This window comes from Mixophyes fleayi, chromosome 3 (genome assembly GCF_038048845.1).
Source record: "Mixophyes fleayi isolate aMixFle1 chromosome 3, aMixFle1.hap1, whole genome shotgun sequence".
In the NCBI taxonomy this organism is placed as follows: Eukaryota; Metazoa; Chordata; class Amphibia; order Anura; family Limnodynastidae; genus Mixophyes; species Mixophyes fleayi.
In genome coordinates this window covers 136,568,595-136,594,216 of record NC_134404.1, presented here as the reverse complement: position 1 = coordinate 136,594,216, position 25,622 = coordinate 136,568,595, and the positions used below count along the sequence as shown (strand labels likewise).

General features: G+C 40.6%; 1 protein-coding gene across 3 annotated transcripts; it reads left to right on the top strand.

The window, feature by feature from the left end:
- Window positions 1-868: 868 nt before the first annotated feature.
- Window positions 869-18,847, top strand: CAPN10 (calpain 10). Of its 3 annotated transcripts, none has more exons than XM_075202405.1 (12): window positions 869-1,214; window positions 1,320-1,451; window positions 1,914-2,110; window positions 2,587-2,777; window positions 4,519-4,618; window positions 5,386-5,552; window positions 14,198-14,457; window positions 15,292-15,494; window positions 16,089-16,338; window positions 16,713-16,900; window positions 18,199-18,244; window positions 18,465-18,847. In XM_075202405.1, exons 1-12 carry the CDS (start codon window positions 1,089-1,091, stop codon window positions 18,489-18,491), a joined length of 1,887 nt encoding a protein of 628 aa, XP_075058506.1. In that variant the 5' UTR covers window positions 869-1,088; the 3' UTR covers window positions 18,492-18,847. The 3 variants fall into 3 exon arrangements, with proteins under 3 accessions (XP_075058506.1, XP_075058505.1, XP_075058508.1); XM_075202404.1 differs by having other exon boundaries at window positions 4,477-4,618; XM_075202407.1 differs by lacking the exon at window positions 1,914-2,110 and having other exon boundaries at window positions 1,125-1,214; window positions 4,477-4,618.
- Window positions 18,848-25,622: the final 6,775 nt, after the last annotated feature.

Sequence of the window (25,622 nt, the reverse complement as noted above, 5' to 3'; positions counted from 1 at the left end):
ATATCACCACAAAAAGCTCATTAGGGCTGTGGATGGTAAACCTTTGTTATGCAATGTCTGTCTGCATCCCCTTGAATTGAATGAAATGCAATGGAAGATATTGCATTATCCATCAAGTGCATCTTACTTCTTTTCTTTAATAAGCTTTCCTATTACAAACCACCATGGCTGTTACCAAAGTAATTTACATTTCTCCAACGCATGGCAGACCTTCTTTCTGTGGATATCTAATGTGTTACCCATCATTGACTGCAATGCATGTATTTAGTTTAACATGCTTTACATTTCAATCTTTCATACATACATATTTAGAATGTGCATTTACCACATAGCAGTCATTTTTCCACAATACATATTTTTTTGCACCTGTCAAGTAAAGAAATATTAAAGTTCTGTTACCATAGAGAATTATACAAGACCTATGTATACTATTTGGTCAGCATGAAAAATAAGCAGTACTCACATATGACCGTTTTGCAAAAAAAAACCCTCAAAGCTCTCAGAAAGCGCAGCCAAATCACAATTAGGATCGATCACTATCCATTACTAAGTATATCTCATTTAATGTTAGCACTAAAAACATATAGGACATGCAATGCAACTTTTTAGGAATACTACTTCACAATGTTAGAATATTCAAATTGCTGACATGTAAACCAGCTAATACACTTCTGTGTCCTGCTTTTCACTGGATTGATTAATGCCCGAAAAGCCGCTCACACGTGAATAAGCCTGACAGGGAAAACTATTTTCTGAATTCAGTAGAAATATTGCAATTTACCCGATTCCCTATGACTTTCAGCAGCTACACAGGAACACTGACAGCAGCGTCCTCCTCTGCGTACCACGTGACTACAGCGGTCACATGACCTGGTGATGTCAGCAGGTCCTTTCGGTGATGGGGATCCCGGCGAACTGTCTGGTGTCCCTGTCATTTGTAGCCTGTTCCACGTAACGAGCCCTGAGCTTGTTGTGCCCAGTGCCATGCTGTGCCTGTTCTCCTTGGTGAGCTGCCATGTCCGTGGGTGATAACTGTTTCAGCTAGAGGGCTGTGTGGGAGATGACATTTCTGTATCCCAGCAGATGACATGCAGCCTCCCTCCGCCGGGCTCTTCGTGGACTTGGAGTTCCCTGCCTGTGTTTCCTCTATAGTGTGTGCAGGGGACACCCCCCTAACCCCTCTATGTGACCGCATTACATGGCTTAGACCCCAGGTGGGAACTCGCAAATGCTGCCTTGTTTTTATATTCTCTTGTTTTTATTTTTGTATTCTCATAATAGTATAAATATATATTTTAATTTGTATTTGTGTTTCCAAGGAGATTTGTGCATCTCCACATCTGTTTCCAGAAAATCCAAGACATGGTTTGGGAAAGCAGGGGATACTGGGTGATTGCTGGTTTATTTGTGCCTGCTCTGCTCTACAACAGTCGGATAAGCTTCTTCATCAGGTAAATAGTAACTAATATTACATATTCCATTTAACCCAAAACAGATCTAGATATTCTTGATGCTCAGAGACAAATTATCACAGCACCATTGACAGTGTTAAAGATTAAGTTACATTCTTTTTAGTATCCAGGCTGTCTAAGGGGCACTGTCTATGTTTAATTTATGACTTTAAACTTTAGCTCCCCAATCAATATAACCTCCCTGGAATGACAAATTGGTGGATCTAATGGAGCCCGTATAAGTAACAAATATCTTCTTGTGCTATGTCTATCAGTACTTATATTGAATTAATAGCAGGTGACCTTCCGCTCTCAACATGCCTTTATGCTAGCAATAACATTATTCTGCTGTTCTGTAATTTATGGTGTGCACCATATGTGTTCGACAACCAATATGGCTTTCACTCTCTGCTCAGCTATCATTGTCTTCCCAACTTTATTTTGGTTATGTCTTTCCTTGAGGTTATCCCTGCTGGTCAGTGCACCTGGAATGATCCTGGGTACTCAGGCCGCTTCACCTGCCGCTTTTGGAGATATGGGCGCTGGGTGGAGGTGACCATTGATGACTGTTTGCCGTGCTTGGGGCACAAGCTCTGCTTCTCCCATTGTCAAGATGAAGGAGCTTTTTGGCTTCCACTTTTAGAAAAAGCCTATGCCAAGTATGTGTTATGAGGTCTCCTCTTAATTCTCCATCTAGGTCTAAACTTGTTTACTCTATCTTAAGCACATTTTGGAATCTACTTATAGTTACATCTTATTCTACAAATTATTTCTTATGAATGTGCTTTCTTAGATTGAACTATATTTTCATTACATAGAATAGAAAAAGTGCCTTATAATAAAGATTTGTAATGTGGAGTGCATTCTTTATGTTACATTTTCAGATCTTGCTGTATTTTTGGAGGACAAATTGACACTACTGCATTGCTGTTTGTTTGTATTTCATGTGTGCACATACTTGGTATATTTTGTTTTATTTGCTTGATACAGCTTTCAATCGAGGATCACATTGGGGCCAGAATGTTGCATATTCAATACATTAATAAAGTGGTCTAACTGTCTGCAGTGTGTTTTCACCCAAGGGTACAAACAACTGTGCTTGTTCTTATCCCTGTGTTTGTGTATATGCCTGCAGGTTACATGGCTGCTATGAGGCTTTGTGGGCAGGTCAGGTGGTTGATGCGTTGGTGGATCTGACAGGGGGTTTGGTGGAGAGATGGTCCTTTGAAGTGGCAGAGGAGAGTGTCAGAGAAAAAATGCTCAGCAGGATGTTGGATTTGAAAGAGAGATGTGCAATGAGTTGTTCTGTCCTCCACAATAAAGACGGTAAGAGCGGAATTTGTAGGGAAGGTCCAAAAACATTCCCATTGCAGTTAAGAAAAAACCCCTCAGCTGCATAGGCCTATTTTGGTTGAACTGGTACTATATATACGTATCTCTATTCACCATATCCATCCTCATTAGATGAAACTAACATTCAGAAATATGTATGATGTTTGGCATTATTATTATAATAGATTTGGCATTGTATTTATGTTTGCCATACAGCTAATACAGTAAAGAAAATTGGTCACTTATGAATAAAATAGTTTTTTACATAGTTGGTAAGATTGAAAAAAAAGACAAAAATCTCATCAAGTATAACCTATTATAAGTTCTAACAGTGTTCATCCAGAGGAAGGCAATCAAGCTGCCAGTGAGGCAATTCCCAATTTGTCCTCATGGTAGGGGAAAGAAATAGTTATTGGCTCCATAAATGCATGGTTTCCTGAGTCAAGATAGCAGTGGTGGTGTTGGGGAATATTGTTTCTTTTGATGAGAGGAGCTGAGCAGATAGTGGTTTTCTTTGTTGAAGGGTGATTAGCGGAAGGACTACACCTTGTATAGTGCCCACATATCAAGACAAAATATTTAAAAGGGGTGGAAGGTGTTCATTTGGTGGAGGGAGTTCAGGGGAGGGCTGGAAAATTTTAGCCCAGGGAGCCATACTCGACTGGGCAACTTATTAGGAACATTTTAAAGGAAAAAGAAAATGCAGGGTGCTCAATAACACAACCCAAGGTAGCCCACTATGGGACTGGCCCGGGAGCAGATGCCCCCCAGCCCAGCCTGCCCCTGAGGGGGGGTTCCTGATTTAATTGGTTGCTGCAGAAGTATTTTGCACCAGTATGAAATGAGCTGTTTTTTACATGTCTACAGAGGTGTCAGCCTTTCTCACTAGCCAGGCACACTTTATGCTGGAAAGCACATTATTAAGTGCAATCTATCTATTTAAAAAAAACATTAAATTATACAATTGTGATACATGTAGTAAAGACATTTCTGATGTCCCCATGCTCTTATGACTTAATGCAAACATGAATAAAATTCAAGCAATATTTTAGTTGGGATTAACATCTGTGTAGTTTGTATGTTCTCACTGCGATTGCGTGGATTTCATCCCACACTCTAAAAACATACTGGTAGGCTATTGCTAGTGTGTGCGTTTTTGTGGTAGATCATTTAGACTGTAAGCTTATCTGGGGCAGGGTCTGATGGGAATGATTAAACATTCTCTATACTATCTTGGCGCTATATAAATAAGTTAATATTTAATTAATGAAAAGGTACAACAGTGATTAAAGGCAGGAATTGCAAGAAATGAAAAATATGACTTTTACCATCGCTTCTATCTGGTCTATAGATTGGTTGGTTATGAAGGGCATTTGGACAGGGCACTTAGAGAACAGGAACTAGGCATGCACATACTGTGCTATGTGTCCATATATTCTACAGTTGTTACAGTTTTCTTTTTACCTCCATTATGCTTTAGTTCTGATACGTTACTGAAACTTTGCATATATATTTATATTTGAGAATGCTAAAAGTAAGTTGCGTGTATATATCTCCTTTGTGTGTATTATTAATAGATGGTACAGTACATGTATAGAATAAATAGTATATAGATTAAATTTATGCTATGCTTATAGTCTATGCATTCTACTCCCATTTTAAAGTATCCTATGTCATGGGTTGTGTAATGTAGGTGCTGGAGATTTAGGTGAATTTCACGCCTTTACAATCACAGACATCCAACGTGGATTTACAAAACATGGCCAAGAGTTGCTGTTGCTTCGTGTGCACAATCCCTGGGGGCGAAGCTGTTGGGGAGGTTCCTGGGGGGAGAGGTGAGTGGTAACTACAGAGTTGAAACTTATTTTTTTTATTATAGAGGCCAGTAAAACCTCTCCGCATTACCTTATATAATATTTTAGTACGCTTTGATTGTCATTAAATAAAGCCACCACAACAACATTGTTAGGAGAGAAGTATAAAACACATGAAAATTAGTACATGATTTAGATGCAGTTTGAATGTGTTTTCCATGTCTTTTTTAATAGCTGTGCTTCTCCTGGTACTATACATTATATTGATAGCACACCTCAAGGCATGATCAATAGACTGTGTTGTTTTCTAACATTTTAAACTAAATATTACTATTTTAGAATGTGATGGTGTGAATTTCACCACTAACTCTTACTTCCCCTATTTTAACATTCTTTCTATACATTTATTTAAGCATGAGGAGCTCATTAAAATTGGATAAATGTGACGGGCCTTCATTTGCTCCGCTTTCACAATACGGAACAGCTGCACTCTATGCCTATTGCTAAGTGTCCATTTTCTATCATTTATCAACTTTAAAGCAGTTATAATTGCACATTTTCATCTTCTACACTTGTTTGTGTGTCACAGGGATGTAAAGAATGTATGTGCTATTAAATTGCTCTACTGGCGTAACATGAGAGTCGAAGATTTGTATTCCTAGTTGCAAATTGTTACACATTTTTTGGGGAGAATGTTATTTTGCTGCTAATACGCAACTGTGATTGTATATAGCATTGATGGTTTCCAGAGTTCCCAAAGCCAACCCCTCATTTGTCTCTTTCCTCAGTGGTGATAAATGGGCTTTGATGGATCAGACAGAAAGTTCAAGGTTTCTGCCTCAAATCCAGGATGGAGAATTCTGGGTGGAAAAAGAAGAATTTTTGCGAGAGTTTAATGAAGTTACAGTGGCATTTCCAGTCAATGAGAAAGAACATATACACAGTTTCTGGACTGGTGAGTGTAGGTAACTGTGCTAGTAAGCATATACTTTAGTGGAGGACATGGTTATATTCATTTGGACGAACCACAGTCACAAAGTGTACTCATCTGTGAAACACACACACGCACACTTGATTTTATTACAACATGAGGACCCAATCATATGTGTAGAAGCTGTTTGTTATCAAAGTTACCACTTGAGATTTACAGTTTTGACTTTACTCAAAGTACTGATATGGACTGCATGGCGGGGAAAGTTTCATGCATTTTAGCCGCCTGAGGACATTCACACGCCCGCATACACCGACACCTGGCCTGGGAGGTTACAGCTCTGGTCAACCACTGCGTATCGTTTCAACAAGTTTGATCCCTTTTTAAAGCTGTTATGCGATTCTTTATGTAGAATTTCACCCTGACCGGCATGTTTAGATAAACTTAATCATGTGCTTAAATCTCCTCTCTGTCCTAAGTTTTTCTCTGCACTTCTTTATAACCTGCAGCACAGTGGCCTAGTGGTTAGCACTTCTGCCTCACAGCGCTGGGGTCGTGAGTTCAATTCCCGACCATGGCCTTATTTGTGTGGAGTTTGTATGTTCTCCCTGTGTTTGTGTGGGTTTCCTCCAGGTGCTCCGGTTTCCTCCCACACTCCAAAAACATACTGGTAGGTTAATTGGCTGCTATTAAAATTAATTGGCTGCTATCAAAATTGACCCTAGTCTCTGTCTGTCTGTCCCCCTCTCTGTCTGTCTGTGTGTGTGAGTGAGTGTCTATATTAGGGAATTTAGACAGTAAGCTCCAATGGGGCAGGGACTGATGTGAATGAGTTCTCTGTACAGCGCTGCGGAATTAGTGGCGCTATATAAATAAATGATGATGATGATGAACCTGAAAGGAAGTAGAGTGTTCCATTACAACTCTGCGAAATACAGAGAAGGCAAAGTATTTTTGCCTAACGAAACTATGTGCTTCACCAACCTGTGGAAGCCATGGCTGGGCACTAGCCCGGTCCCTACGACGCCTGTCTTCTGCCGTGAAAGTGTCGACCAAACACTTGACCTCTTTGGCTTTCTGTCACAGGGGATTGCTCATCATCCGACCTGTAGCTCTGTAGCTGTACCGGTTCTGAAAAGAAACAGATATGTAAATGACCGTCCAGATCAAAGTGCATCTTGTCCAAATTCTTGCCTTCAAATTCAGCCAGTCTGCAACTCTTGAGAGCCATTAAAAGTTTGCTGATCTTGGCGAGTTGCAGGGTACCTTCTGGGAGGCGGTAATACTAACGGTGCCCCCTGACGTCATGCCCAAGGAAGTCTGCTAACTGATCTAGTTCTGTGTTGTTAAGTTTGAGGACCTGTGAAAGAGTGGAAACATGCTTTTGAAGCTTTGTGAAAGACAGCGTGTTGGGATGTTTGGCCCCACACTCTCGAGCAAACAGGCGTATGCAGTCAGAGCCTCTAAAGTGTGACAGGACAGGTGTTCTGGCAAACATAGACATTTTAGGTAGCCACTCCACATTCTTCACACTTCTCGGCGAGAAGTTCCATTGTGCTTTGGATGGTTGGTGTCAGCAGGATGGGGACTTTTCTCCCTCATTTTCCACGTATTTAATTCCTTGTGAAGTACCGGAAGAGCTTCCTCTCAACCCTGGAAAGCGCTATGGCCACATCTTCATGGAGATTCAAAGAATCTCTTGAGGAGAAGGTAGTCAGCAACATCTTGGAAACATCCCCTTCCCTGCTTTGATTGAACATGATCTCCTTTGCCAGGGTGACTTTTGCAAGTGGTGCCCAGTTGTTAAGCATAGGCTCGGTGGATAGACCACTTCGGTAGTTTGCTGTTTCTCATTGAGGTACAAGTGCATCTTTTTCACATCTTCCATGAAAGGTAAGAGCTGAAGCATGTTCCACTCGGACTCCTTAAGAGCTTTCAAGGCAGCCGATGAGATCAACTCATTCCATCTTGTCTCAAATTTTCCTGAAGTTGCATGCGTTTTCAACTGCAGTGCCGCCCTCCATCATGGCTCGGCACTTGACAATGCTCGCTATCTTTTGCAAGCCATGCTGGACCTTTAGTGCAAGCGAGGATGTCTTAAATGTACCTGTCTCCTCGTCATTACCAGCTTCACAGCATAAACTACGTGCAGAAAGTTGGGATGGTAAAGTCTTTTGGCCTGTAGCAGTAGCTTGCCCATTTCTCTAAACTTCTGGTGGATGTACTCATGTCTGCCAACATCTGAACCAACACGTTTGAAGAGCTGCTGCCCCATCTACATGATGCATTGGTCACTTTTGACTGCGAGTAAGATTTCATCCTAGGCCATGTCGCTCAAGAGCTTCCAGAAGCCGCCACTCATGTCAGGTTGAACAGGCTGAGTAAAGGTGCACAGTGGCTGGACTCTGTTTTTGGTAAGTGTGGGCTTGTTGCCCCTTCAGTTTAGCTTACATCTCTACATGTGTCGCCGCAAAAACTTTCTTGCAAACAAGCTTTGGCAGGCTACACCGTGCATGAAGACTTCGGTATCCATCTCTTTGTCTGGAAGTTTGCACAGGACCAGAATGCAGCATCCTGTCCTCATCACCTTGGAATTGTACGCAAAGTTGCTCCTATTGTGAAGATGTGCCTATTGCATGCACCTTTCTTTCGAGTACTTGGGGAATTTTCATGGCCCAGGCTACTTCACTCTCATTGTGGTGAACATACGCCATATGCTTGACTATTTTTGAGAGGGGCTTTTCACAGTACAGGCAGTACTGCTTTTTGTTATATCCTCCCTGGAGCCATCACTGTTTCTGAATAGCGTTTGGATGAACACTGCGCCATCTTTTCGACCTTGTGTTTAAAACACTGCTGCCAGCAGGTCGAGAATGGTATTAAAGTAATTTTATAGTTTTCAAATAAGCATTGCTCAAGCGATTGTATTGTGTGGTTCCGAAGCACAAGCAATTTATTTAGCAAAAGCAATTTGTTTAGCAGTTCAATAGATAAGTACAATACAGTACAATATAGCCGATACATGATACCTATTAAAGATCTTACATTAAATCAGGAAAGTATGAAAACACCGAATACATTACATCTTCCTTATAGGTTTCATTCAGGTTCAATGACTGCAGCCCATGCGGTCACATTTCCAGTTTCCAAAAGAGAGAGCGAGAACAAAAGCCAGCGTGCTTGTATATACTTGTCCAGCTAACACTTAGTAAGGACTTCATTGGTCTGGGGGTTAATGGCATTCCAGTTCCTTGCAAGTTATAGGTCGGTTCATTTGATCCTTACAGAGGGTGAGGGGAACATCCCCCACCCTATTGTTCCCATGATTTGACTCTGAATGACCAGTTCAAACTGACCCACATAAATGTATTTAAGAGCATTAATCTCATATTGCTTGTATCTTGCGATCACTATTCCGTCCACACAGGGTTAATGCTTGTAAAATAAGCTTTAATATGAGACCAAACTCTTTCTTTTAAAACACCTGAACCATAAAAACCTTTACTACACTATTATATATAAATATACAATCTAATACATTTTACTAATAAATGAATGTGGATTGGAACCTTTAATAAATATGAAATATATAAATATCCAAATGTTGTAGTGCGAGTGTGTGCGTATTTTACCGCGTGATAGCGCCATGCCCCGTGTAGCGTGGCATGCTGAGTGCAATCGCACAATAAAACAATATTAACCAATATACTTTTCGTTCATCCAATTATACGACTTTGACAATGGCCATGCATAGAACACATCTCTGAGTATATGCACTTTGTTCCACTGCTGGGCAATGGGGTATCACTGCTGGTGCCTGAACCTTTGTCCTCTGAAGTGTCAGGGGCATACTCGCCCCCACTGTTCTCAAGATTATAATCGGAGCCACCGGTAGGCTCTGTCATGCTCTACTGTCCCCACTTTACTTTCAGCAACAGACGAATGCGTTCGTGTCTTATCCCGTTTGATGTAAAAGCCCGGGAATGCTGCAGTCCCTTCCTCTTCCTGCTCCTGCATTTGTGTAGTTGGTCGACTGCCCTCTAGCGGTGGTGTGCACACATACTCTCCCCTCCACATCGGACACATGCAGTTGGTCCAGCAAAAGTGACATTTTTATGCCAATCGTATCAGCAAATTCCCTGTATTGACTAGCCCTGGTAAGTTTTATGGGGACCTCATGTTTTTCTTTTGTCTCCACTATGACCAAGGTCCTCACAGTGCACACCTTTCTAGTACTGGATAGGATCCTCCTTTGCCCCAAGAACAACTTGTATTCTTTGTAGCATGAATTCAGCAAGATTTCTTAGAGGTTGACATGAAAGAATTATGTAATTGCTGTAAATTTTTCAGCTGCCATTCATGCTGTGGATCTGCTATTCCAACACATTCCAGAGGTGATCTATTAGTTTGTGATCTGGTGACATAACATGATTGTATCATGCAATTGCTGCAGTTTTGTTGACTGCACATTTATACTGTGAATCACCTGACCTACCACATCCAAATGGTGCTCTGTTGTATTGAGATCTGGTGACTGTGGAGGCAATCGGAGTATACTAAACTCATTGTCATGTTCATGGAACCAGCTTGAGATGACAGGTGGCTTGTGATGTGGCATGTTATCCTGTGGAAAGTAGCTATTATTATTATTATTATTATTATTATCGTTTATTTGTAAGGCGCCACAAGGTTTCCGCAGCGCCGTACACGGTACAAACAGTAGACTATACAGGGTAAAAACAGTACAGAACAATAAACACAAAGTACCAGTACTTCAGAAACTCCAGGCAGGCTAATACAGTAGAGATGGAGCGGAAGAACAGGTATGGAGACAGGATGGAAGAGGGGCCCTGCTCATACGAGCTTACAACCTAAGGGAGGGTAAACAAAATCAGGCACAGAAGGGAGTCAATGAAGCATAGAGGAGAGAAAAAAAGGGGCCAAGGGGAAACAAGAGGTGAGAGGTTAAATGGATGGTTGGTAGGCCTTAAGGAACAGGTGAGTTTTAAGTGCCCGCTTGAAGAAGCACAGATTGGGTGAGAGGCGGATGGAGCGAGGGAGGTCGTTCCAGCCAAGGGGGGCAGCGCTGGAGAAGTCTTGGATTCTAGAGTGGGAAGAGGTGATCAGAGTGGAGGAGAGGCGGCGATCATTGGCCGAGCGCAGGGAGCGGGCAGGAGTGTGAATGGAGAGGAGGCTAGAGATATAAGGGGCAGTAGACGGGGAGAGAGCCTTGTAAGTGGTAGTGAGGAGCTTGAAAAGGATTCTGTAGGGGAAGGGGAGCCAGTGTAAGGCAAGACAGAGAGGGGAGGCAGAGGAGGAGCGGCGTGAGAGGAAGATGAGTCTTGTAGCCGCATTGAGTATAGAGCGGAGGGGGGCGAGGTGGGAGCGGAGGAGGCCAGTAAGGAGGAGATTGCAGTAGTCGAGGCGTGAGATGATGAGAGCATGGATGATCGTTTTGGTGGCATCTTGAGAGAGGAAGGGACGGATGCGGGCAATGTTACGGAGTTGGAAGCGACAGGCTTGGGCGAGGGATTGAATGTGGGGGCAAAAGAGAGAGAGGAGTCAAGAGTGACTCCTAGGCAGCGGAGTTGGGTGACAGAGGAGATGGTGGAGTTGTTAACAACGATAGAGAAGTTGTGGGGGGAAGGGAGTCTGGGTGGGGAAAAGACTATGAGTTCGGTTTTGGAGATGTTAATTTTAAGAAAGCCTGAGGACATCCAGGAGGAGATGGCTGAGAGGCAGTCTGTTACAAGAGAGAGGAGGGAGGAGGAAAGATCAGGAGAAGAGATGTAGAGTTGAATATCAGCATATAGGTGATACTGAAGACCGAATGAGGAGATGAGAGCCCCAAGGGAGGAAGTGTAGAGCAAGAAGAGTAAAGGGCCAAGAACAGAGCCCTGAGGGACTCCAACAGGGAGAGGGGAGGGGGTGGAGGAAGAACCAGACGTGGAAACAGAGAAGGAGCGGTTAGCAAGGTATGAGGTGAACCAGGCATGGACAGAGCCAGAGAGGCCGAGAGAGAGAAGAATTTGCAGCAGGAGGGGGTGGTCCACGGTGTTGAAGGCCGCGGAGGGGTCGAGGAGGATGAGTATGGAGTAGTGACCCTTGGATTTGAGTGACAGGAGATCATTAGTAAATTTTGCCAGGGCTGTTTCAGTGGAGTGAAGGGTGCTGTAGCCGGATTGGAGAGGGTCAAGGAGGAAGTTGTCAGAGAGGTGTCTGCTGAGGCGGCTGCAGACAATCCGCTCAAGTAATTTGGAGGCGTATGGGAGAAGAGAGATAGGGCGGTAGTTGGCAAGAGAGGTGGGGTCAAGATTGGGTTTCTTGGGGATTGGGGAGATAAGAGCGTGTTTGAATGAGGATGGGACAGCGCCAGAGGAGAGTGATAGGTTGAAGAGGTGTGCTAGGTATGAGCAGGCAGTAGAAGATAGAGAGCGAAGGAGGTGGGAGGGGATGAGATCAAGAGGACAGGTAGAGGGTGGAGAGGAAAGAATAAGGGAGCGAACTTCTTCACCTGATGTGGGGATGAAGGAGGACCACAGCTGGTTGATGGCGGGAGGTGAAGTGCTGTGGGTGGCAGGAGAGGGGTGGAAGGAGAAGATGTTCCGTCTGATGGCTTCAATTTTGGAAGAGAAAAAGGAGGCGAAGTCAGAAGCAGAGAGGGAAGGCGGGACAGTGGGGGGGGGGGGGGGGAGAGGAGTGAGTTGAATGTGGCAAAGAGGCGGCAGGGATTGGAGGACTGAGAAGAGATAAGGGACTTAAAGAAGGATTGTTTAGCGAGGGACGGGGCAGAGCAGAAAGAGGAGAGGATGACTTTGAAGTGAAGGAAGTCAGCCAGGGACCGAGATTTCCTCCAGAGGCGTTCGGCTGTGCGAGAGCACTTTTGGAGGGAGCGGGTGAGTTTGGAGTGCCAGGGTAGGGGAATAAGGCGACGGCGGCGGATAGAAGAGGTCGGGGCCACGGTGTCCAAAAGATATAAAAGAAAAGGCCACGGTATTAAAAGATGACAGTGGCCAGGTAGACTGAGGAATGTAAACAATGTTCAGTTAGTATTAAGGGGCCTAGTGTGCACAAAGAAGATTTTCCCCACACTATTACAATATCCTGACTCAAGTTGACGCAAGGCAGGATGGATCTATGGATTCATGTTGTATACGCCAAATTCTGACTCTACCATTTGCATGTCATAGCAGAAATCAAGGTTCTGTAGACCAGGCAACGGTTTTCCGTTCTTCAACTGTCCAGTTTTGATGAACTTGTGCCCATTGTAGTCTCCGTTTCCTGTGCTTAGCTGACAGAATTGAAGCCCAGTATAGTCTTCTGCTGCTGTTGTTCATCCACTTTAAAATTCAATGTGCTATATGTTCAGAGATGCTCTTCTGCATACTACTGTTGTATTGCATGGTTATTTGAATTACTGGCGCCTTCTTGTCGGTGAGAATCAGTCTGCCTATTCTCCTCTGGCGCCCCTCATTGCAAGATGTGTTTTCCCTAAGAGTTGCTGTTCACTGTGTTCCTGAGATACTCAACCCACCCCATCTGGCACCAACAATCATTCCACAGTCAGTCACTTAGGTCACATTTCTTTTCCATTCTTGTGTTTGGTCTGAGCAACAACTGAAGCTCTTGACCGCATGTCAGCATGCTTGTTTGTGTGTGTGTGTGTGTGTGTATATATACATTTGTATATGTGTGTGTGTATGTACATATGTATGTGTGTGTGTGTGTATGTACATATGTATGTGTGTGTGTGTGTGTGTGTGTGTGTGTGTGTGTGTGTGTGTGTGTGTGTATGTACATATGTATGTGTGTGTGTGTGTGTGTGTGTGTGTGTGTGTGTGTATGTACATATGTATATTATATACACACACAAATAATGTGTAAAAGTTTTAGGAAAAAATGCTGCAAAGTAAGAATGTTTTCAAATTTAAAAGTGTTAATAGTTTATTTTTATCAATTAACAAAATGCAAAGTAAATGAACATGAGAAATCTAAATCAAATCAATATTTTATGTGACCACCCTTCGCCTTCAAGACAGCAAGTGGCAAGTTTTACTTGCCACCTGGCTCTTGGAGCCCAACAGAGTCCTATTATAATAGGACAAACCATTGTTTCTCCTATTAGAACAAGCATTCTGTGAGCACTACAGTCAGCAGTGTGTGTTAGACCAGTCCTGGGAAGTGTGGGCAATAATCTCCAACTTTTTTCATTATTATTGCAAAGTATTAAACTGCCCTTTCCCAGCTACTTCATAATGCCACCTGGCTGCCAAAATTTTCTGGGGAGAACACTGAGATAGATACACATACATACCACACATGTCCAGCCCTACAATAAAATGTAAACTGCATTATCGTGTGAACTGGCATGGGAGAATGGGAGGACGTGGCATTTCGTTGGGTGGAAATAATGTAGAAATTAAGTATATTTTATTTGTTGAATTACTTGTCTATTGGCTGATTTGAAATCTACCAGTTCGTAGTACCCTACTTTGTGTACATTAGAAGATGAATGCAGCAGCGGCTCTCGTCAAAATAGTGATTGATCAGTATAACATCGCTATAACTGTACTTACAATGGTTTTAAAAACGGTTGATGAATCATGGATGCAACAATGTGTCCTCTGAGTTTTATTTTATTTTTTTGTTTTGTTTTGCATTCTCCTTAGGTTGGCCTCTGCTTCACACACAACAGATTTGTGGTTCTTGGCTTAAGGGTAAGAGTGCAGGTGGATCTCGTAACAATGCCAGCTTTCCTGATAACCCAAAGTTGTGGTTGCACATTAAGGAGGAAAGTGAAGTATATTTATCACTTATGCAAAGTCAAAAAGCTAAAACCGGAGCCACCATCTGTAAGCGCAACAGTCAATCAAGAAGAGGGAGCACAAACAGTACTGCCCTGTATGCTGTGGGACTTCATGTCTGGAAGGTAAATGTGTGAATAACATTTGTAGAAAGTATTATTACAGATACAGACTCCTGATAGGATTTCTTGTATATATTTATTGTAATGCATTCATAACCAATGTGGAGTATTGCTAAACTATCTAATACTATGCTTTTGTATAATTCAATCAAATTTTGATTTCTCAAACCTTAGATCTTAATTTTTCTTTCTGTTTCTTTCTGCATTTAGAATACAATTTAGCAAGTCAGCTTCCAGCTCTTCTTTGCTGACAAATTTAAATGAGGAATTGGGTCAAACTATAAGGAGGCCAATTATTAACTGGGTCAGGTGATGATACTAGAGAAATTTGTTGGTCGGATTGTTTGTATTTGAAACTGAATTTGTTCCACTTTAATGGGCATATTATGCAGTCACCATATCTAGACTCATTGGGGATAGCTAGCACTCTTCTTGTCAGCATTATGGAGACAAGTAGAATATGACTGTCCGGGATCTCTCCCAGATCTGTTTTGAAGCTTACAATATGTTATATTTGAACATCAGGTATTAGTTGCCTCTTCACCCCGGTGAAGCATAATGCAGCCTTTTAAATTGTTCTGCAAAATGATTAGATTTATTTTTTTCACTCTGCCCTGTGCATGTGTCATTTGTTGATGCAAAAAATCTTGAATGAACTACATATATTGCTACCTCCCCGCAATCTATTTTTTTAATATTAGTACACAGTTTTGTATTTTGCATTTGATAACTGATTTTTAACAATTCCTTGTCATTGAACTTGTTTCACCAATTGACTTTGATTCCCTTCATGATAATTAAAATAAATTCTGCCTATTTTTTTTATCTTGTCCCTAGGTGGAAAAACGTCGATTTAACCTGCAGAAGACCATTTTGTCACCCCCTGTAGCTGGAACTTCCTCACACTGCTATGACCGACAGCTACATCTGCGCTGTGATTTATCTCCAGGATATCACCTGCTCATCCCCAGCACCTTTCACAGGGACACAGAGGGGGAGTTCTTACTGCGTGTCCTGTCTAGTGGCCCCATAATGCTCAGGTTACATATTGCATGCCCTAGAGCTCACTAATGCACCAACTATAACCACTGGCATTGAATCATCTGTTATACACAGCAGCATTCAAATTAGTCCATACTACCAGTTGGATGAAGAAAAACATCTGTGAAACGGGAAATATTGCATTTAATAAGTTCTTTTTTCATATACCCCTTTGTGTTATAAGTGTAAAAGGGTAAAGTAAATTAAATAATAAGATTATTATCATAAGATCATTTGTATGCTAAAGCAGGGCCGTAACTAGGGCTGTGCGATAGGGGCGACCGCCCAGGGCGCAACGCTGAAGGGGGGCTCAATTTAGGAATATTTTAGGTGCATTTGGTTAAAATTGAGTGCTAGGGGGGCGGCATTTGTCTTTCTCGCCCCAGGCGCTAGAATTCTAAGTTACGGCTCTGTGCTAAAGTGCCTAGGCATGTGTCAGGTTTGCCTATATACAGCCTTGCATCTAAGGCATCATAAGTGTCAGAAATTAAAACCATTCCTTCACGGACAGTCTAGTGTTCTATGACTCCATAATTGCGTTCAATTAGGTACAGTCAGGATGTACTCTCATGTTATGTGTTTATTCCATTAAGGGAATTAACATCCAATCAGCCTGTGACAAGGAGAAATGAAGATGTAATGCGAGGAATATGGGAGACACAAGAGCTAAAGGGGCAGTGGAAGAAGGGAAGCAGTGCAGGAGGCAGCAGGAATTTTTCTTCTCATCACCTCAACCCAGCCATTCCTTTTTGTGTGCCCACTAAAGTCCAACTGGTGAAGGTGACATTGCGACAACATTGTCAGGGAAATCAGTGTCACGCGATTGGGTTCCATGTGTACTTGGTGAGTGACATATTTAAGTTTGTGGATACAAACTTTGCAGTACATATAAAATAGTGTCTTACTAGAGGCCAATACTTAAACAGAATAAACAGATCTTAAAGAATATTAATACATTAACTGTATCAAAGAATCATAGATCTGTAACATACTAATTTATGATGAGGTATCTGAGCACTATGCGTTTGTGTGTGTATGTACAGTATATAATAGATATATACACGTTCACTCACATTGCATGGAGGAGGATAAGGTATATATTTTAAATACTTGCATCGTTTGCACAACATTGTTGTTCTTATGTTAGGAGGAGAATTTGAGAATGAAATGTACAGCGTACTAATTTTTGTATTTATATATTTAAATTCTGCCACTAGGTTCCGCTTGACACCAGCCTCTCCCCACTCTCACAAGAACCATGTGCCAGCTGTGTTCCACATAGCCATTCACAGGAAGTGTCCAAAATGTGTGACCTTCCTCCTGGGCAATATGTTGTTGTGCCTTCCACTTACCTACCTGACCAGGAGTGTGATTTTTTTATATCTATTGCTATCAAGCTGGACAGGTAACGGTAGTGTACATGTTGATTCTTGCCACAGAGTTACTCATAATAATATTCTATTGTATAGATGACTCTCCAAAGCTTTTAGGGCAAATTCCCACAGTTGTTTAAAAGCTGTATATGACTTAAGTCCATTAATGTCTATGGGAGCACATTGTTTACATACCCATTGGGGTTTAATATGAATATTTACACCAGTGTTATGCTGTATTTTTGCCGTGTTTGTCAATGGCCCATTAATTTCAAATAAGTTGGGTGCTACAGGTGGAAACTTCATTGCAATGAATGGTCCATTGACATGAATTATACTCCCCAGCTAATTTGTTTTTTCCTACATCAATAAATAACTAATTTCTATTGATGTGTGGTCAAAGCAGGGAGTCCCCAGGACTACCCTTTATTGCCACCCAAAAACATTGAGCTACCTTGAGAAACCGCTTGGCACTGGCATTGCAGTTAAGGAAGTCCCATTCAGTTCAGTTCACGGTCATTCAGTTTGCATTGCCATTTTGTAGTTTTTTATTTTTATTTCCAGTGGAAAACAAGAGTATTTTCCTGTGGATTCCAAGAAGATCCCTTGGGTTACAAGTGAAGAACATTTCCCCATGGATTACCAAAAGACTTTCTTAAAATATTTTTTTTTCCCATTGGTTTACAAATTAATGACATTTCCTGTGCATTATAAAAAGAACTCCCGTTTGGATTACAAAATGATGCTCACCTTAGAGTGCAATTAGATTTTTATTTTTTTTAATTAATAAATTGGCGATTAAGGGTGTATAGAGTTTTTATTTCAGTAAACATTTATTTAACAATTTATTCACATTTTATGATTATATTAGTATAATGTAACATGATCTTATGTATCCCTAGTCATTATATTGGGTTATCAAAGTTGCATCTTTTTTTTATTATTGCATGTTTAGCATGTCGACCTCATGCTGTGGTTTTTCTTGTCTATTGCTGGGATGCTCCTTTTATTTAATATACACTTTTTCTCCCATCCAGCATTCATTTTAATGGGGTTTCTAGATAAAGCACTCATTGTCAGTCATATGCATCCATTCTGGATGTATACGACCGACCCCATTGCATATCAACTGCGAAAATACAGCATACAAACTATTTATCAAGCATATTCTATGCATTTCACATGCAGTTTGCACTTGCATATTGTAAGCAAAGCAAGTGGGTAACCAGCCATAATAATGTCCATGCGTAATACATTACATGGGCTTTCACCTACTTCAGACACATGGAACTTACTGCATATTAACACTATTTTTTTTCTGTTTCCAAAGGAAACCTATCAAGAGCCAGGAGACTCTTGGACAAATCCTGAAGGAGGTGAGCAAACAAGTATATCACTATTGTACACTACAGCTTTAAAGATTATGCTTCTGCTCCTTAAACAACAGAAAATAGTAAAATCGATCACAATATTGCAGAACAGCAAGTAGTTCTAAACTCACTGCAATTAAACATGTTTAATTCAGTTTTCAACTGACCACTTGTTATACAATAGTGAGGCATTTTATTGTTTTTTTTGTATTTTGTTTTTTTTTAGGTTTCTGTTATAAAACTGATGAAGTAGCAGAAGATGTGGATCTAACTAGACATTATCAGTGACCTTCCGTAGTGATGACCAAAAAACATAAACGGTTTCTAATATGAACTTCCCAGGGCGGTGGGGTTTCTTTGTTTTTTTTTTTTTGTTTGTTTGTATCTTGAAATCAAACCTGTACGCTATGGCCTTTAACAATGAAATGGGTTTGCCACTAATTAAGCAAATGATGGGAGACGAACGATGCATTTTTCCATGGATACTGTTACAAATTAAGTGATATTGAAAATGGTTATGTTTTAAACTACTTGTTCTAGTACCATGTCTACCTTGACTCTTGTCCGTATTGCGGCCATAAAATGAAATAAACGTATGTATTTTTCTAATTCTATTGCATTATTTAATTATTTAACTGCTACAATATTATCTGACACACATTCTTTTTTTAGTTTTTTTTTATTCTATACATGTATGTGTAAATTCTGGTAAAACTTGTATAAAGGACATGTTCTGACTGCAGAATGTCTTGTTTATACAAAACTACTTGCAGTAGTCTTGTCTCTGTACCTCCCAGCTGCTTATTTTTCTTCTTGGATAGAATTAACCAGCATCCTTCCTATTGGCTATAATGAACTGGTGTGACAGTACTCCTAGTCAAATCTCATTAGTCTAGAATTGATGTTTGCACTTAAATGTAAGCAACATTGTCAGGTTTACACTTTAAGTGGTGTTTATTTTAGCAATATACTACTAAAATCGTGTTCATTTTTGGCAGATTTTTGTAAAAAGCATTTACATTTATGATACAGAGTATGTTTTGTTAGTAAACAACGGTACATTCGTTAGTAGAGCAGATCTTGTAATGGTACGCAGTATTTAAAAAGACTCTAAAGGTATATTTTTCTTTGTAACTAACATAACTAGTGAGATGTCTGTGTAAAATATTCTTATTATAGGACTTTATTAGTTTCTATGATGATGATAGCAAGTCAGACATTGATTCCTTGATTCATGATTCTTTGATGCCCTTCTTAAGCTCTTTAGTCTAAGATCGCATATCCGTTTGTAGCATTGCAGTTTGCTGTGTGTTACAATGAACACTGAAGAGTCAGGAGTATGTGAAAAGATTAGAAAGTTTATTTCTGTACAAATACACAGTAGCAAAAGAATAGTGGAGTCCTGAGAGTGAATATTATAGTGTGGAAAAAAACAAAAAGAGTCTAATCCCGGATATCAGATAGAAAACCACAAGGTATGGTAGGATATATATGAAGTAAAAGTCACTGAAATACACACAGAACAGGGAAGGTGAACATGTACAAGCAGAGAACATGTAGACACAGGTGAACTTAATTCTGGGAAATGCAAACTGAGCTGAAAATGATGGTAATCAGTCAGATCCTAGGACACATGGAAAGAGATCCCTGATTAGCAGGAAAAAGCACAGGAACATAGCAGACCACTGTCCATTTGAAACAATCAATGACCAGCAAGGTACAGAGTTTGGGGCTGGGAAATATAGTCAGTGAAGCAGCTGCAGGTGACTAATCAGGGGAAGGTGGTTAACTCCTGCAGGTGAAGTGCAAATGTCTAAAGTTCACAAAAGCAGCACCTCTGATAAAACAGGTACTGCAGCACTGATACAAAATACAACAGAGGCCTGACAGTTGCATTCTGAAAAACTACTGCAATGAAACACAAATAAGTATGGTGTCTAATGCCTGATCTGTTTACATTCACTTAACTGCATTGAAAAAATGTTACTGGAGAGGAGCCCTTCCAGAACCTCATTATAGGTCAGCATGTCAGAGTACACTCAGATAATCATACAGTAGTGTTTTATATAAGCCATCAAGGGGGCACGAAAAGCTGTACTATGATGAAGGAGGTACAGCCTTTACTGCTCTGGGCAGAGAACAATTTGGCAAGCTCATATAGCAGGTGCTATCAACACTGGAGAAGATTTTCTAAATCTAAACATCTTGCACCCAGGAGAATGGGCAAGTGGGGACTTCCACAAGTGGACATCATGGCAATATCACAAAATGCCAAGACAAGGAGGTTTTTCTTGCCAGGTATATGAACAAAGAAGCTGAGGCTGTGGATGCTTTATAAGATGGCAATTCAGTCTGGGGTATGTGTTTTCATCAATGCCAATAATCCCTCAAGTGCTAAAAAGAATGAGAGACGGTAACCGGGGGCGGATTTGCCATGGGCCTCACCGGGAGTTTTCCTGGGATCCCGACAGGTTAAGGGGCCGCGTAAGGCATTTTAAAACACACTTTTTCTTAAGTAATAGACTGAGCTTATCTGGGCTGACTGTCTCACTAGTGGCCAGCCCTGGCATCAGACTCCTTTCTGCTTCAGTCCCTCACCTTCCTGCTTCTCACCGCCCTATACTCATTCAGCATGGGCTGTCAGTGTATGGAGAAGCCTGCTGTTTCTCCACTGTCCAAAGCACTGCAGACTCTCATATCAGTGTTTAAGCAGGGAGGTCAGAAGATCAAAACCGAAGATAGAGGGGGAGAAAAACAAACACTCACACATAATCTTTGTCTGCACCGCCAGGGAATATCAGGATCTGCAAGGTTGGAGTTACCAGACACCTTGTTTCCTCCTCTCTCCCATGGGCTGGTATTACATTTTACCCTATCCTTCGTCTGGGTCTGTGTAAGCACATACATGCTTTTATACACTGAATATTTTGAACTAATGTTTGTTTTATAAGATTGTATGCTGGATCTAAAATCATTAAAGTAAATCCAGGGAAGGGGGAGGTGGTCATTTATGGTTTACAATTCAGCACAAGAATTAAAATACACAACACAAAATACAATACACCTGCTTAGCACACATAGGAAGATGCAATTGTATGTTTACAGTATAGAAAAAGCACAGATTTAAAGTGACAGGTGCCTATTGTATTTAAATTTAATGGTAAATGACCGGGCAGACCCTAAATAGTTGCATTCAGGGCCGGATTAAGGAAATGGAGGCCCCTGGGCTAAGGGGGGCCTCCATTCCCCCGTGAGGGCCCCCCCCCCCGTGATCCGAATGTGCTACAAATATAAAACCATACAAATTTTATTTGTTTGGTTACTTAGTATTACCCTGTTACCGATCCAAATCGTCATTTAATCTACAGATCACACTCTCCCATGCTTCTCTATTTCATCACATATATTTATAGACCATACCTACTCACTATATTATTTATTCTATTGCATGCCTGGCCAACATGTGGCCCTACAGGTGTTGTGAAACTACAAGCCCCAGCATGCTTTGTCAGTAGATAGCCATCCGATAGCTAGCAGTGCATCATGGGGACTTGTAGTTTCACAAAACCTGGAGAGCCAGTGATTGGCCAGACCTGTTGTATTGTTATTGGTGGCATGCGGGCGGCAGTTGGTCATCCCCACATGATCATCTGCCCACAAATATAAAACATCTAAATACTTGTGAAGACGGTGGGGGGTGCCAAGGAGTGTGATCATCACACCAAGGACAAGGCCATACCATCTCCATTCAGCTGCTGGACCTAGTGAGTATAACTGTCATTGCTGGCAATAGTATACTTTCTTTTTATCTTTTTATTATTAGAAGTATTTTACTCAGCAGATCCTGTACTCATTTTTGTTGTTGTGGTCATACACACTGCAATTTTGCCGTCCAATTAGGGCGTTTTAGATACAATTAGTCAGAAATTGCAAAACTCATAGGAGTGTACCAACCCTACAATGTGTTTTTATTAATGTATTCCAGAAGGTCTGTGTTTGATTGCCAACTAGTCAGTAAAAATGGAACGGTGTCAATGTTGTTAATAGAGCAGACGCATAGCAGATAGAGGAATGGTGGTCATTTTTACTGAATAGATAGTAAACATAGTGTGTCTGTAAAATAAAAATATGAGGCTAGAATGTGATTAGTATCTGATCGTACTTCCTAACTGTCCCTCTCTTACAGGGAAAACATATAAGGAGTTTTTTTTTGCTACAGGCTTTATGTAACCTATAAGTAATAAAATACACATATAGGTACATATTACTCTGCACTCTTTTCCTTTATACATGCAGAAAAATTGCAGAATTGTATTTCCACATTAAGAACTAATTTTTGAAAATGTTCTATATATATTCAATAAAACATTTGTGGATACAATTTTCTGTATAGAGACCAAATTTATATCTCACAACTTTTAAGAAAGCGAATCTAGGACAAATTAAATCTGCCCATAATTATCCCAAATCCTGACCAGATTCACCCAAGTACACCCAGATTCCCACAAAGCAACGTTCAGTATCAGGACTATTGGTAGCTATATACTTTTACTGCGTATTTGTAACACGTGTGACAGTTGCTGTGCTGCTTGTTCTGCCAAGATAAAATGAGATATCAACCTTATGGCCTTGCACATTTTGCGATGGGGAAGAGCACAAAGCCTGCCAGGGAGGGATCTGAAGATTACTCTCCTGCAATGCTCTCCCCATAGGATAGCATGGCTAATGGCATCTTCACATATCATTAGCTTTTGGGGTCAAGCTTCAAATTTCGGAGTTTGAAAAATAGAGCATTTATAAATTGTTACGTTTTTTGATATAGCTTTAGATGTTGGCTAAAATGACGGAGATCTAAAAGCTAAAATTAAGATTTTTACATTGCAATTAAATTACTGGTAATTTAAATTGTAATTCTTACAATTTATCTTTTTATAATTAGAATTATTCTTCTCATGAGATCCTTGAATCATCTTTGTTGATGTGTCCATACACACTGCAATTTTGCCGTCCAATTAGGGCGTTTTATATACAATTAGTCAGAAATTGCAAAGCTAATAGTAGTGTACCAACCCTACAATGTGTTTTTATTCATCTTCACCAACGGTCTGTGAATGTGTCTGATTGCCAACTAGCCAGTAAAAATGGAAGGGTGCCAATGTTGTTAATAGAGAAAACAAATAACAGAGAGAGGAAGGGTGGGCATTTTTAAAGAATAGATAGTAACCATAGTGTGTCTGTAAAATAAAAATATGAAGCTGTTGGTGGAAGGAGGTAGCGCTATTTAGAATGCAGTTAGTATACTGAACGTACTTCAGCTTTTACTGTTGCAGGCAACACATATAAGTAAGTTTTGGTTATTTTTTGTTACAGGCTTTAAATCACGTTTAAGTAACAAAATAAACAAACCAACAGTTTTTCTCCTACTGGTCAACACATGTCCAGACAGGGTCCTGATGTGACGTGTTACAGTGTGCATTCTGATAACATGGAAGTTTTTTGATTCTGCTAGAAAAAGTGTTTACAATTTCTAAATTCAGTAAAGAGGTTTTCATCTGTGGGAAATAATTGAGTAACATACTTTGCAAATTTACAGTCTCAGCATTTAAAGCCATTCCAACTTCAAATATACTAAGTGTAAATAAGGTTTAATGTCACACTTTTATATGCTCTCTTTGCAGAATATTAAAATGAACCGTATTTCCCTGAGACCTCACCTCACTTGTGCAGCATCAATACAGCAAATCTACATCCAACCATGCCTGCTGCATTAGAGGGTCTTTTACAAGACTGCAAATATGTGGGGCCTGCTGCGCAAATGTGAGGATAGAGGAGGAAGAAGTATACTGTATGTATTGCATTGTAATGTGACTAGAATTCTCACTTTATTGCGTATCTATAACTAGTACAGGGCAACTTTCTATGCAAAACAGTAAAATGTCGGCATCGTCATACTTCCAATATATTCTACATAACACAATCAAGGCAGTATTAGTTTCTTTTATCATTATCAGAAACTCCTTTCCCAAGAAGAGGTACAGATGGTTTTGGGAGGGAGAACCTCTTCTTGGGGTCAAGAGTGTGCTAACCACAAGGATGGAACACCATATATTTTTAGGTAAAGGAAATATGCTTTATTTTTTTTTCTTTTATACTGCTATTTGGAGGATGGAACCACTGGGGAAATTGTCAGTGGATATAACCACAGAAGGAGTAATTGATTTTACTCTGATCAGGTTGTATGCAACAACAAATGAATTTTCAGAATTTAAAATAAGGAGATAAACATACTACCTCTGCTTGCTGAGTTTTCTGCTGTTGTATGTGTGTGTAAAAAAAAAAATATATATACAAGTTAACCCGTGCATGATACTCATGCATTCTAGTCAAATCAAGCTACTTAAGGTGTTAAAAAGGTTCTTGTCATGCATTTGGGCCATAGCCCAGGCCTCCTCAGGGGAAGAGCGTTACTTCCCGACGTAAGCGCCCTTTTTTTAACGTGGTTTTGTCCACATGTCACACCTCATCATTCTTCTCCATCACCTCATCCTTCATTTTCATCGCCACATCTATCCAGATGTCTATCCAGACACAGGGATCTCTCTCAGCGGTCCTGAGTATCACACTCCTCTCACTCTGTCACCCCCGGCAACCACCAACCACTCCCCACTGTCACCACCCGGCAACACCAACCACTCCCAACTGTCACTTCTCCTTCAAGAAATATATATATATTTTTTTTAAATCTTTATAAACACTTTTAACAATTAACAAATTAAATTAACAAATTAAAAACCATCTTAGTATACCAAATTTCAGCCCTTTCTGAATTTTTTTCCCCACACACACTAAGAATTTAGTAGGTCAGTGTATAACTCCGCCCAGCAGGTGGCACTGCAGATTGGTTTTATTTTTTCCACACACAGATTAACACACGCCACTAGACATTTATATTATAGATATATATACACATATGTGTATGTATACATACACACAATTCCACAATTCTCAGCTACACATACTTGCAAATACATGATAAGCCAAATGCATGAGATCTATAGATCTCTCTCTCTCTCTGTTTCTCTCTCCCTCTCTCTTCTCCTCTATATTTTCTCTCTCTCTCTCTCTCTTGTTGGGGTAGATTTACTAAAGCTTCTAAAAAGGAAGACTGGTGGTGTTGCCCATAGCGAACCAATCAGATTCCAGTTCTCATTTATTCAGTACATTCTGGAAAATGATTCCTAGAATCTAATTGGTTGCTATGGGTAACACCTCCAGTGCTCCTTTTTAGAAGCTTTAGTAAATCTCCCCGCTCTCTCTTTCTCTTTCTCTCTCTCTTTCTATTTAATACAGTAAAATGACTGCATTGTCTGGCTTCCAATACATA

Excerpts from the sequence above, each read along its gene's own strand:
- CAPN10 (XM_075202404.1), top strand. The coding sequence starts at position 1,089 with ATGCAGCCTCCCTCCGCCGGGCTCTTCGTGGACTTGGAGTTCCCTGCC. Across the intron at positions 2,111-2,586 it reads TTAGAAAAAGCCTATGCCAA|GTTACATGGCTGCTATGAGG; the intron begins GTATGTGTTATG and ends ATATGCCTGCAG. Across the intron at positions 15,495-16,088 it reads AGTGGCCCCATAATGCTCAG|GGAATTAACATCCAATCAGC; the intron begins GTTACATATTGC and ends TATTCCATTAAG.